Source organism: Myotis yumanensis, unplaced genomic scaffold, assembly GCF_028538775.1.
Source record: "Myotis yumanensis isolate MYYU_CA2020_CCGP unplaced genomic scaffold, mMyoYum1.0.hap1 SCAF_3, whole genome shotgun sequence".
Classification (NCBI taxonomy): Eukaryota; Metazoa; Chordata; class Mammalia; order Chiroptera; family Vespertilionidae; genus Myotis; species Myotis yumanensis.
In genome coordinates this window covers 96,200,849-96,215,468 of record NW_027223754.1, presented here as the reverse complement: position 1 = coordinate 96,215,468, position 14,620 = coordinate 96,200,849, and the positions used below count along the sequence as shown (strand labels likewise).

General features: G+C 36.8%; 1 protein-coding gene across 6 annotated transcripts in view; it reads right to left on the bottom strand.

Moving 5' to 3' along the window:
- Positions 1–14,620, bottom strand: part of PDS5B (PDS5 cohesin associated factor B) — a 254,155-nt gene that overhangs the window by 139,104 nt on the left and 100,431 nt on the right. For all 6 annotated transcript variants that reach the window (XM_070409171.1, XM_070409166.1, XM_070409169.1 and 3 more), the window contains one exon: positions 5,090–5,170. In XM_070409171.1, coding sequence (XP_070265272.1) covers positions 5,090–5,170 — 81 coding nt within the window. The remainder of the gene's footprint in view (positions 1–5,089; positions 5,171–14,620) is intronic.

The following is a 14,620-nucleotide window of genomic DNA, read 5'->3' as shown; positions in this document are numbered from 1 at the left end:
TGACTAGAGGCCTGATGCACGAAAATTCATGCAAGAGTAGACCTTCCTTCCTCCGGCTGCCGGCACCGGCTTTCTTCTGGCACCTGGGACCCAGGCTTCCCTCCTCTGGCCGGCCACAGGCAACCAGGACCCGGGCGGCTTTGCCCGGGCTGGCTGCAGGCACCTGGAACCCCGGACGGCTTCGCCCAGGCCCTGGCTTTGTTAGGAAGGATGTCCAGAAGGACATCTGGAAGACATCCGGTCTATCTGGTCTAATTAGCATATTACCCTTTTCTTAGTATAGATTACTCATTTATATTAGCCCTTTGTATTCAGCATGTCTCTATCGAAATAAACCTATGTTTCTATGAAAATTGAAGCTTTTGTTTTTTTGCAGCCCACATAAACTTAAAACTTGTTTATTTGGCCCGTGTTAGCCTTTGAGTTTGACATGCTTGCACTACAGGCTATATGAAAAGATAAAACATGGAATTCACTTTATACACAATTTAAAATAGCATTATTGATAAACACCCTACTACCAAATACACTTTATTCCTCATAACAGTCTTACTATATTTTATCCTGTATAAGTTGTCTTAATTCCTCTACTAGATAATTCCTTAAGGATAAGGGATGACTTCTCGTTCACCTTAACATGCATAGTAGACAATAGCATAAAAGACAAAGCCTTACACCTTCACAGTAAGAGCTGATTCCATTTTTAAGATATTTAATTATGTATTTACTAGAGGCCCGGTGCACAAAAATTCGTGCACTCTGGGGTGGGGAGGGGGGGTCCCCTCAGCCTGGCCTGCGCCCTCTCGCAGTCCAGGAGCCCTTGCTCCTTACTGCCTGCCTGCTTGATGCTCCTTAACACATTAAGCGCCCTATCAGTCACCAGTGACTGACACTATACTTTCTGTCCAGAAGACAAAACAGGCTGCGCGCTTAACATGTTAAGGCTAGGCTTACTGCTCCTTAGCAGGCAGGAGAGACTCCCGCCACTGCTGCTGCGCTTGCCAGCCCTGAGCCTGGCTTCTGGCTGAGTAGCACGCCCCCTGTGGGAGCGCACTGACCACCAGGGGGCAGCTCCTGCATTGAGCATCTGCCCCCTGGTGGTCAGTGCGCGTCATAGTGACTGGTCATTCTGCTGTTCGGTTAATTTGCATATAAGGCTTTTATTATATAGGCTAATGCAAAACCTCTTTCTAATCCTTTTTGTCATTTATATTCTCATAAGCAAAATAAAATAAACAAGAGACAAGGTTTATAGCACAAATTTAAATCCAATTAAAAGCACATATAAACACAAGGAAAATCCAAATTTGAACAATTTATTTTCTATAAGCAGCCAACTCTAGTTCCCACATTCAGACCATACCACTACTGAAACTGGTAACGACACATGGCATAATGATCAAGTTCTTAAGTATTTAAACTCTTCCAAATATGTAAAAATTAACCCAGGAAATATACCACATATTCTCAACAGTAACTTGTCTTCTGGAAGAAGGAGTTAAGGATTCTTTACACCAAATAAGCTGCCCTAATCTTTTCTCTTTGTGACAGTTCAACATACAACCTGGTTTAATTAGGCTTTCTATATGAAAAGTATGAAGTCAAGGACTTCACATTTCTGTCTCTTCTGCTTTATTTTAGTTCTTGGGTCATTCTTAAACAAAGTTTCTTAGATCTATAAACCTGTACAAACTACCTAGCCATGCAGGGGAAAAAAAGAACAAGTTCTGTTTTACTATTCGTTCTTTACTGGTTTTAAAAATAACTTGCTTTCCCTCCTTTTTTATCCATTTTGTGGGAAAAGAACTTCATGACATTAAACGTTAAATTCTCATTTAGGTTGAAAATAAAGCAGCTTTGTTGTTTCAACTCACAAATTTTCAACTGTTTAAAAACAGTAAATCTAGTTTTCCTTAACAACAACAACAAGAAACAATAATCCTTTCCAATATGGCCACCTTGGTGGTAAAACCATCCTCTTCTATCAGTCTAGGAAAAGCTCATTTTTTTTTTTTTAAATCATTCCTTAGTTTATTTCTTACAAATTCCATCAAAAACATATATTTAACATATATATAATCTCCATAAAGGTAAGGACCAAGTCAGTCTTCTTCATGCCCTACATGAGGGCTTACAATTTATTGGAGGAAGCGAATACTGATTTGATAAAGTATTGCCTTTCAAAAAAACATTTTTCACTTACAAGTAGGTAGCTAATATTCATACTAGAAATTAAATTATTTTATAACAATTGCTTCTTAATGAAAGGAGTATGAGTATTGTCAGTAATAAATTCTACATCATACTTAAGCATTTAATTACAAAAGTGTTTTCACTGTTTAACAGTCTCTACCATGACCCCAGGCATTAATCCCAATTTACAGATGTAAAAACTGTAGGCGAAGGAAGACTAAGCAATTTAATAAAATTTTACCTATATCAAAATGGATTTGATACATTTTTTCCAGTATAACAAAATAATTTTGTGCTGTCTCCTAAAACTTCTGATTAAAATGATCTGGTGAAAAATGATATTACTAAACAGTGATCCATATAGGAAAGTTTTTGAATTGTCATTATGTACTTTTTAAATTAAAAAAAATATATATATACACACACACACACACACACACACACACACACACACACATATATACTTTTTAGTTAGAATTCTGAGTCGTCAAGTTACAACTTTTATTTTAAAAAATAATCTATAACACCACAGTGATTTCTTAAGTCCTACATATGCAGAAATCACTATCTATAAAGAACAAAAGTGAATGTGTCTACACATAAGAGTGAAAAAGACAAAAATAAAAAAGGAATAGAAGTGGGTTTATTATTACCTTAGTATCCTACCTCTATTTTTGCTAATTTTCAACCAGGAAGGTAAATAAATAATGGCCATTACATATACAAGTTCAAAAGCTTAAGAATAATTTTTTAAACTATACTCATTTTATCCTACTACAAGATAATTAAATTCACTAGAATTCTAGTAATTTTACATATATAGGTGTGAGGCAGAAAAATAAATCTTACAAAAAAAAGAAAAAAACAGTAATTCTTAACTTCTCAGCTAATCCTCAAATAAAACAAGGATAAGAAAACAGGAGAAAGAGAGATAACAAAGTACTTGGAATAAATATGTAACTGAAAGTGTTCTTAGACCATTCTATTAATTCTGTTCCTCAGCTTCTGATAAAGATATAACAAGGAAGTATGGATGGGGGGATTCTACTTTTGCAGACAAGAACTAAGAGCAGGAATATAACATAAAGTATAATTAAGAAAATGTTTTTACATTGATTTATCTGGGATGGCTAAAAGTTCTATCTTAGTCCTTTTATTTTCCTTTTAAATTTTATTATAATATTTTCAAGCATGCACAAATGTTGAAAGTATATTATAAGGAACCTAGCTCCAACCAATACTACTATTCTATCTTGAAACTTTTTTCTTTGATTATCCAACCCTAGAAAAGATATTAACATGGTATGGCGTTATTTTCTTCTTTTTATGCCAGAAAACGGTATCAAAGAAAGTTGTGTTTCCCTAAAAAACATCCAAGCTTGGCAATCCTAATTTAAATAAGTAATCACCAGGAGGAGCTCACCTAGTGTATCTAATGGGCCATGGCAAAAGAATGCTTAAGTCTGGTCTACACACTTCAAGTACCATTAACTCAATAAAGAAAAAATTCAATCCACCCAATTTAACCAATATACTCCCCAAGACTTATATATAACTTACAGAAATCAACATTTAGAGTTCCCTGTCAATCTTGGAGCTATTAAAATAAGTTACATAATTTGATTCTCCAGCTTCTGAAAGTGTACCCTCTAAAACAATTTATAAATCAAGTACATTTTTCCTAATCATCATGTGCTTAGAATCATTTAAGGCCATAGTCAGAAACAAAAATTGGGATCTGCCAAGATACTGTTGTCTAAAGTATGATACTTTTCAAAGTACATCTTTTCATGATGTAGCTTATATACTGAATTAATTTTTGTATAGTATAAGAAAAAGTCTCCAATCAATTTCAGGAAAATTAAGTACATAAGTAATTATAAAAAACTTTCTTTCTCACTTTTTTCAAAAAGAAAGATTTACATCATTTACATGTTTGAAGGTAGGTGAAAGCACAAAGTAGATGGAGAGACAGAACTGCTATACAGTGTTCTAGATTTGTTCCAAAAAGAACAAATGAAATACATGAAATACAATGAATAGTGCCATCTAGAGTTGTGCAACTCACAGAACTGTGGAGAAAAAAAACATACAGTAAGTTTCTATCAGTGAACCCATGTGTTGGAATACATTTAATCTGAAAACAAATACAAGATTGTCAATCTATAATAATAAAAGTATAATATGCTAATTAGACTGGAGGTCCTTCCAGAGGAAGCTGGGGCTTTGAGGGAAGCCCGGATGGCAGGTGCCAGAGGGAAGCCAGTGCAGGCAGTGGGGCAGGGGGCGGGTAAGGAAGGTCTACTCTTGCATTAATTTCGTACATCGGGCCTCTAGTCGTAAATAAGTAGATTTGGGGTGATTTTGAAAGGGCTCATTTCATTGGAATTCTTCCCCTTTCTCAGAAAAGGTAGCTTTATATGGAATTTCCCCCAGGCAAAGCAAGATAGCCAACTTTTACCAAATCAATACCATCCATACTTGCCGTCAATTTTTAGATCTTCATATTAGTTTATATCTTCCTTTTGTACAAGTCAATTTAATCTCCAAAAAGCTGTAAACAATTTCTCTGAATAATGAAAAGTTCCATAAGTTTTATCTAATTACATTTAACTCTTTTTCTAACACTAGAAAACAGTATATCTTGCTAACCAAATTAATGCTGTTTTAGTTCCTAGGCAATCTGAAAGAAGCACAGAATGAACAAACAAGATGAGCATTAACCTTCTAGAAAATATTAACCAAGAATAATTTTAAATAAGGAGAAAGAAAATACATTACTTAGTAATTAAATGAACACAAAATTTAAAAGTATGTACTACTTGTCAAAAATTGCTTCTCGCAGTCTTTAAAATGTTGGCTGATTATGTGGACACCTCATTACAGTAAGACTTACATTGGTAATGTATGGTTCAATAGCTTGAGCTGTCCTCTTCAGTAAAGCCTTTGCCAAATCATATGCTTGTTTGTTTAAATTCTGAAAGACATAATGATATCTGTATTACATTTCTCTAACTGTGAGAAACAAAACAGTACCTGTATGCAAAAAACCACTCAAATAAACATGAAAAACTGTCTAAAATTCAGAATAAAAAAGAGAAGGCAGAGCCACTTTTTTCTCTTAGGACTAACTGATCTACTAAATCATAACATTCCTTACAAGCAAGGGTAAATATATTTTCTTCATCTTGTTCATAACAATGTAAACCATATAGAAAGGTCAATAAATATTTAGTAGATTCAGTAAATATTTAGTAGATTCAAGAGGAGACAGTCATTCTAAATCTATTTATTTATACACAGCTGAATATAAAGAAATACAGGCTGTTTCACTCCAGGTTCCAAAAACCAAAATGAAAGGGTTAAAGAAAATAAAATGGAAAGAGGAAACTTATTGTCCTTAGCAGATATCTTGCCAAAAGCTTGCAGTCTTGAGCTCCGCATAGCCTAGATAACCAAAGAGCAGACCCACCAGTCAAGCTCTGTGCGTCAACAGAAACTGCCTGCCACCAACAGAAGCTGATAAAAAGCTTGACTCTCCTTTCAGTCGCCGCTGACTCCTTTTTTGGACTCAGCCCGTCTGCACCCAGATGCTTGAAATAAAAAAATTTTTTTGATATATACAGCCTCATGTCATAGATGTGTGATCCTGACCCACACGAAACCTTTCACAAAACATCCTAAGAGAATGAACTCGGTTCTAGTGTGGGAAGGAAGGGGGGGGGGGGGGGCAGCAGGTGTGTCCACAAGAGGGGAAAGACAACATTTGGGGCAGCTATGGGAAAGGAGATTTACTCAGCACATCTAAGAGCACAAGTAAGTTCAAGTATACAAAAAGAAACATGAAAAGTAAAGTATGAAAAGAAAAAAAGAACAGGAAAAAGTATATTAAGAAAATGTACTTCTGAATAGATTTTGATGATGATAGAATCAACACTAAAGATCTAAAATGGAATCAATATACATTCTAGTTTAAACATATTACAGAGACCAGGGATGAAAATTTTATATATATATATATATATATATATATATATATATATATATATGCTGAAATTCACATTCAGCATACTTTTAGATTTGTATTGTTATTTGTATTACTTCATTCATTTCTAACAGCTATTTAGTATTTTACTATATATGCCACAGCTTACTCACTCTCTTATTCATAGACATTAAGTTACATGTCTTGTACATGCCTCCTTGTAAATATAATACTTTTCTGTAAATTCTATTATCTGTTTTGTTATTTATTTGTAGAGTTTTTCTATAAATTCGACACATTAAACCTTTGTCAATTATATGTGTATCATGTCGTGGCCTACACTTGTCTTTTCAAGAAAGTTTAGCGTGTTTTAGAGCATATAAAACTTAAAAATTAAATGTAATCAAATGTGTCAATCTTTGCTTATTTGCCTTGGGCTTTATATCTTAAGAAATTCTTTTCCACCTTGTGGTTAAGATGTTGTTTTATGTTTACAAATAAAATTTTAAAGACTTGCTTCTCAGATTTAACTCTTTATTCTACCTGAAATTTATTTTTAGATACGGTGTAAAATAAGAATTTACTATTGCCCTGGCTGATGTTTCTCAATGGTTAGAGCAACAACTTGCACACTGAAGGGCTCATAACTTGGGTTGCAGGTTCAATCCCCAGCCCTGGTAGGAACAAATGCATGAGGCAATCAATCAATGTGTCTCTCTCACATTGATCTCTCTCTCTCCCTCCCTCTCCCTCTCCTGCTTCCTCTCCTTCTCTCTCCCTATTCCTCTCTCCCTCCCTTCCACTTTCTCTAAAAATCAATGGGAAAGATATCCTCTGGTGACAATTAAAAATAAATAAATAAATAAATAAATAAATAAATAAATAATAAAAGCTAATATTATTGTCCATATAAATAATCAATTGTCCTAAAAAAACCATTCATCAAATAGTCTGTTTTCCCTCGAGTATGTAATACCCACATACTCGAGTTTCTATATAACCAGGCAGCCATCTGAAAATTCTCCATTACTTCCTTATGTCTTTTTGTCTATTACTGCCTGCTTATAGTCAACTAACCAGAAGGAAACAATGTCTTAACAGTGGGTAAGATCAGTTCCTACTTTATTATTCTTATTCAAAATTGTTTGGCTATTATTGGTCATTTGCTCATCAAGTAAATTTTAAAATCAATTTGTCAAAATACAGAGAGATGCACATACACATACATAGACATTTTCAGCTTCTATTTTGACTGAATTACGTATTCATATGCTGAGCTGTCATCAGTATGATGCTGAGTTTCCCGTCCCATAAAACAGTAACAAATCATGCAACATATTTAAGTCTTCTACTTTTCAGTCAACCAATGATTCTCAACATAAAGATCATGTGCATTTCTCTTAAACTTTTAAGTAGTACAAGTCTTTGTTTAAAGTTACAAATGAACTTTTTTTTAATATTATACTAGCAGATCTTTATATATTGATCTTATATCTAACAACTTTGGAAAATTTTCTTATATTGGAAACTATATTTTCTTCTGCACAGGCTGTCATATCATCTGCAAATAATTTCAGTTTTGTGTCATCTTTCTAAACCTTTTATTTTTTATTTGTCTGTCTTGTTTTATTCTACTAACTTAAGACCTCTAGTTAGTGGTGTTTAGAAATAGCATTCTTACCCTCTTTCTGAATGGAAGGAACATCTTTACAATGTCCCTAACTTTAAAAAGGAGGTTTAAATATTTCACCATTAAGAACATATATATCCTTATCATACATATTCTTATCAGTTTAAGGAGGTTCCTTTCTACTTCAAATCTGCTAAGAACTTGTATCATAAAATAGAGGCCCGGTGCATGAATTTCGTGCATGGAAGGGTAAGGGTGTCCCTCAGCCCAGTCTGCACCCTCTCCAGTTCGGGACCCCTCGGGGGATGTCCTACTGCCGGATTAGGCCCAATCCCACAGGCTCTCCCCTGACGGCCTGATCACCCCTAACTGCCTCTGCCTTGGCCCCGCCACCATGGCTTTGTCCGGAAGGTTGTCCAGCAGATGTCCGGTCTAATTAGCATATTACCCTTTTATTAGTATAGACTAGTGGCTCGGTGCACAAAATCTGTGCACATTGAAAGGGGATTAATTAGAGGAAATATTTTAATATTGCTATTTGCCCATTCTCTATAATAAAAGTGTGAGAGATAAAAGGAAATGAGTAAAAAGTATCTACACTAATAAAAGACAAAGATGCTAATTGCCATACCTTTGCTACACCCATCAGCCAATCAGAAGAGTATGCAAATTAACCCAAAAGGTGGCCGTTAAATTTGCATAGTGCAGGTGGGGTGGGGCAGCGCCATCCACCGCCCACCCCAACCCCAGGATCGGGCCTGCCATGTGCGTGACCCGGGGCGGCACCCCAAACCCAGAATCAGGGCTGCTGTGTGTGCCACCGGGGCCATCTGCCACCCTCCCCAACCCAGGGATCGGGCCTGCCATGTGAGACCCAGGGAGGCGGGGCAGGCACCGCGGGATCGGGCCTGCCATCTGCAACCCGGGGGGTGGGCCTAAGCCAGCAGGTGGTTATCTCCCGAGGGGTCCCAGACACTGAGAGGGCACAGGTCGGGCTGAGGGACACCCCCACCCCCGGCAGTGCATAAATTTTTGTGCACCGGGCCTCTAGTATGAAAATAATACATAATTTTATTAATAAACAACAACAAAATGATATAACAACAAACTCATGATATAAAAACAACAAAAACATGATATAAAAAGAACACTGATGCAAATAATGACTGATAAAGTGATTAAACTTATTCTAATATCTCCCTGTATACCACATTAAGAGTGAAAACACTTTCAGAGTGCTTCACTAATTTCCCTTGGGATAAAGTATTTACAACTTAAACGTCACACGCTCTTCGAACTTGAGAGAAAACAACATAAAACTGACCATGTGCGAAAACGGGTTCAGGTAGGAATATGCCTACTCTGTCTAGAGTTTGTCCTTGTGATTTATTAATAGTCATCACAAATGCTGGCATCACAGGAAACTGTCGTTGAATTAATTTAAATGGGAGGCCAGTGTCAGATGGGGACAAATCAATTCTTGGAATCAGAACAACCTCTTCCTCTGCAGATCCTGTTAATACTTCAGCTTCGATAATGTTAGGTCGTAATCTTTTGATAATAAATCTAGTACCATTAACAAAGACCCCATTTACTATTTCTCAATAGGATGACGATTGCACCCACTTTCAATTTTAATTTATGACACAGCATTCCCGAAGGAGTAATACTATTAAGAAATTCGATGGGAAAATTTTCCTTTTCAGCATCATCTATTGAGTCAATGGAATCATCACTCAAATATGTGTGAAAATTTCCATTGAGTATATCCAAAATTTCTTCATTTAATTTTTGAACGTGCTCATTTTTTGGACAAAGGATCGCACATTTAGATATATTTTTAATATTATCTATAGATATACTATTTCCAAAGGTAGCTTCAATAATAGATCTGTTACAAATCATTTTACAGGGGATTTCAATAATATCTATTTCTAAATGAAAACTGCTATCAAGTTTGCCATCTCCAAGATTTACTCACCATTCACTATAAGCAGAATCCTCTGATCTCATATTTAAGAGCCAACTTTCTGAAACATCCGCAAACATCACAGTACTTTAAATTCATTTGTACTATGGCCGATCGCATAGCATGCAGTACAATACTGAGACATTGTCGAAAATCCCCTCCAAGAAGGAGAACTTTCCCACTAAATGCAACATTCAAATTCATAATTTATCCTAGTAATCTGTCCATGGTGTTTATAGCAAGACTGGATGCCATGGTGCATTCATCAATAATAAGAAGTTGGGCCTTTTTAATGGTTTTAGCAACTTCACTCTTTATATTGAGTCTAGAAATTGAAGTTTCATTTAATGGAATTAGTAATTTATATTGGGAATGAAAGGTTCTTCCACCGAAAATAAGTTTGCAGCAATTCCTGTAGATGCTGTGGGTAAAACAGTACCACGACGACCTCTAATATAATGTATGAAAACTTTATACAGATATGTTTTTCCACTACCACCTGGACCCGTGGTCAGCAAACTGCGGATCATGAGCCACATGCGGCTCTTTGGCCCCTTGAGTGTGGTTCTTCCTAAGCCTTAGGAGTACCCTAATTAAGTTAATAACAATGTACCTACCTATATAGTTTAAGTTTAAAAAATTTGGCTCTCAAAAGAAATTTCAATCGTTGTACTGTTGATATTTGGCTCTGTTGACTAATGAGTTTGCCGACCAATGACCTGGACCATCCAAAAAAAGCATTTGGTGTGTACAGTTTGATCCTCGATGGCTGAAGTTATAGTCTGAAAGGCTGCCAACTGTTCATCATTCAGAGAATTTATCAAAACCTCTGCCTGTTGTCACTCATACGATTCATCACATGTATTTGCATTCATTAAAAAGGGATAGTCCGGAAGTCTGAAATGTAAACATTTCATTCCATGCAATGTGAATACCTCCTGAATTTTGTTAAGGGCATGCGTTTCACAGTTTACACAGGCACCTTCTCTTCGGTGTAATTTCCAACAGAAATCTTCAATAAAATGAGATTTATTTTCATCCCTTAATTTGTCTGCAGCAGCAGGACATCCAAACACACATATGTATGCAAAAAGTTGCCGTAGTTGTTTGGGCATATTAAGGATGATTGCATCGTCAATCATATCTTTCCAGATAGTGTTGTCAAGTAATAATCCTTGGTGTTTAGCAGCTTCACAAAATGTATCATAAGTTACAACTCCTACAGTTCGCAGATCATCAAAATTTATCGCACCGTTTACATGCAGAAACAAAATTCTAAGGTAATATTGTTCTGGTTCTCTAAAGCTCACAGTGAACAGTCTACCTAATACTTTATTCCCACCCTTTCAGCGTTTTGTCCACAAAGAATTATGAAATACATAATGCTGTGGAATCTCCCAATAATAGTAATTACGTGCATCAGAATCTTCTCTATTCAATAAGAACCAAGCCATCAAAATTGAGTTATGCCTTTTAGCCCTACCTAAAACTGTAGCAAAATCATCGGCATGAAAATACAAATTCTGATCATTTGGCAAATGAATAATCTTGTAATTGCATGAGATTGTTCATGCATTCGCATTGCAAAAAGTCTCCAAACAGCCTCAGGAGCACTCACATACCTGGAGTCAATGAAATCCTGTACTGCATCATGATTGATAATATTTTTTTCAGAAATTTGAATATTTGCACAATCATGCCCTTTATAGATGTATTTAAATAGATATTTGACACTTTTAATTGATGCACAGACTTCAACATTTATATGACAGTTATATTTGAGGCACAAATATGGGTTATAAGGGACAATCCAAGTGTTATTGACGATTTTATTTCCAACAGAAATGGTATTACCAGCTCTTCATTTGTATTTGGTATATCCATCAATATTTCCAATGGTCGCATTTTGAAATTCTTTTGGATATCCCTTTGAACATTTTCCATTTTCCACACGTGGACATTTGGATTTTGTATTCCACATGGTCCATGTACCATATTTGATTTTACAATTTGAAAAAGTCAAGGATACTGGTCTTCATCTGGAATTTCTGCCTTAACTAGTATATGATCAATGTCATCTTCTGTTCATAATTTGGATTCACTTTCTAATATCAATAATATGTGAGCATGAGGCAGTCCACGTTTCTGAAATTCAATGACATGATTGAATTTGACTTTGCCAAATAAATGGAATTTACATATATCTTTTAAAAGAGCATTCAGCTTCATATTAAAAACTCTGGCTACCAAGTCAGGTCTGTTTTCAACTTTTTGCCAGCATTGTAAATTGTTTATAATATCTGCCCATTTGGGGTTGCATGTCATGGTTATGAATAAATCAGGCTTGCCATATTTCGTTACAATTGCCATAGCATCCTGATATCACTGCTGCATATTTCTGGCACTACCCTCAAAAGATGATGAAAGTATTATCATTTTACCAATTGGCACATTGTCATTTTCAGATCTAGATTTGAGATAATCCATCAAACCACTATATTTTTCAACTCTCAACTTAGATTGGTTTGCTTTGATGAAACTTATCCAATTGGCCTCCATTTTTTAATATGAATCCACAATAAACTGTTTGCATTAATTTTCCTGCATTTAAAATAGGCTTGAACTTGTCCCACACAGAGAGATGAAATTCATAATACTGCATTTGTGTGACTCTTGTCCTTACATTTTGTCTAGTATTATTGTCAATTACACTGTTGTCTCTGAGTCTTAATGCAATATCTGTTCCCCAGCCTTTTTCACCATGTGGAAAAAGAATAGGATATGGCATTGCATCTAATGTAGGAAACAGGATACTGATTTGTTTCATTTCAGTGGCATTCGGATTATTGGGATCTGGTTTACAATGAATGAGCATGTCCCATTCAAAAGGAGGTTCTCCATCTTCGTTTCTGAATAGGACAGCAACCTCGGTTACATGGGAAGAATTATATGTACCTGGGTCACTGTTACGATTGTATTTAATCGCCATTGTTACTTCCATGGGAGCAATACCTTTTGCTGCTGCTTCAGCTTGGGCTTTCTTTTCTACCTCATGTAGCATCTTGTATGAATTTGTTAATTCATTTATTTCATGCATGAGGTTGTTGATGTTGATGATGAGTCTTTCTGAGCAGCCTTGGTTTTTTGGCATTGCTAATCTTTTACTTGTCGCTTCGGCTGTATCCAAAATACAGAGTTGAGCAAACTTCTGAGAAACACCATCCGAAGGATGTAAAGTTCCAGTACGGTGATAAACTTGTCTGTGTTCTAAAACAGTATGGACCATATCCTGATGGCAATGCAATATTTGCACCCATGGAAGCAAAAGCAAAAGAACTATTTATGGATTGAATATTTTCCATGAAATTTTTACTGTCAGAATCGTCATTTGTCATTAATCTTTTTAAATTCGCCGGGTAATCTGGAAAATGTATATCATTTGGACAGACTTTCCCTTTGCTACAACATCAAGTAAATTTCCCATTGGATGGTTTTTCATCTGAGAAATTTAGTGATAGGCAAAATTCACATCAAACAGTCATTCCACCATAACTATGTTCGAGGATTGCATCCTCATGTACTCCATTTTCGCTGAGAAGGCAGTTCCTACCAGTATTGGTAGTATTTGGTGATGACTGTTCTCTCGACATATTGTGTCGTCGCCACCGCCATCTTTCAACTTCAAAGGCATGCTGGTCTTTAGACATTTTCTGTTGATAACACTGGTGTTTTTCGGCATCAGAACAGCGTTTTTTCCAGTAGCTGGTGTTCAGATACATCCTGTGGCAGGCCCCGCCTTCTTTCAAGATCAGACGCATGCAGCTCTGCAGACACTTTCTTTTGATAACGCTGGCATCTTTTGGCTGCAGAGCTATGTTGTATTAACAGTTGTTCTTTAGACATAGTTCCCTCTCTACTGCCGTGGTCTGAGATGCAGATGAATGAGAGTCCTGTCTATCAGGCCGCTGAGAGCTGTCTGACCAATGGCTGATTCTGGCTGATTCTGTGGGGGTGGGACTTCCTCCTCCCTGCTGTCAGTTTCCACAGCTGTGATGAGAGAGGGAGCCGAGTCCTCCAAGCCGCCCTCTCTCTCTTGCTCTGCTCTATGTCCAGCGGTCTCCTGCTCTGCCAAGTCCTCTAAACCTCCCACTCTCTGCTGGCAAAGTCCCGGAAGTCCAGAAGCGTGGCTAGGCGCCGGCGGCTGTGCCTCCCTAACCGGCGGAAGTCCTGGAAGCCCGCAGGCGTGGCTACGGCCTCACCTCCCAGGGCCGAGGAAGGTCCTGGGAGCCTGCGGTCGTAGCTAGGCACTGGCGGCCGCACCTCCCTGACCAGCGAAAGTCCCAGGAGCCCACGGACATGGCTACAGCCTTGCCTCCCAGGGCTGGCAACAGTCCTGGGAGCCCGCAGCCGCCTCATGGGGTGCTTGACACCTGCATATTCAAATTAACCGCCATATTTGTTAGATAATTTGCATAGTCACTCTGAATGGCTTGTGGGCGTGGCTTGAGTGTAGCGGAGGGACGGTTAATTTGCATGTTTCTCTCTTATTATATAGGATTATACTAAATTTTATCAAATGGTCTTCTCTGCATGCACTGATACTTATTCTCTTTGATGTTATTTTACACAAATATCTTAGTTTACTGCTAACATTTTCTAATGTTAACCCATCCTCCAATCCTTTAAAAAGAAGCCAATTTTGCTTCTTATCAATATTACTTTATAACATTATGGATACTACTATTTTTATATTGAATGTTATATTTCAAATTAAATTAGCCTGATTCTCCTTTGTTGTTTGGTTTAGTCTATCTCCCTATGGAAATTATACACTCACTAGAGG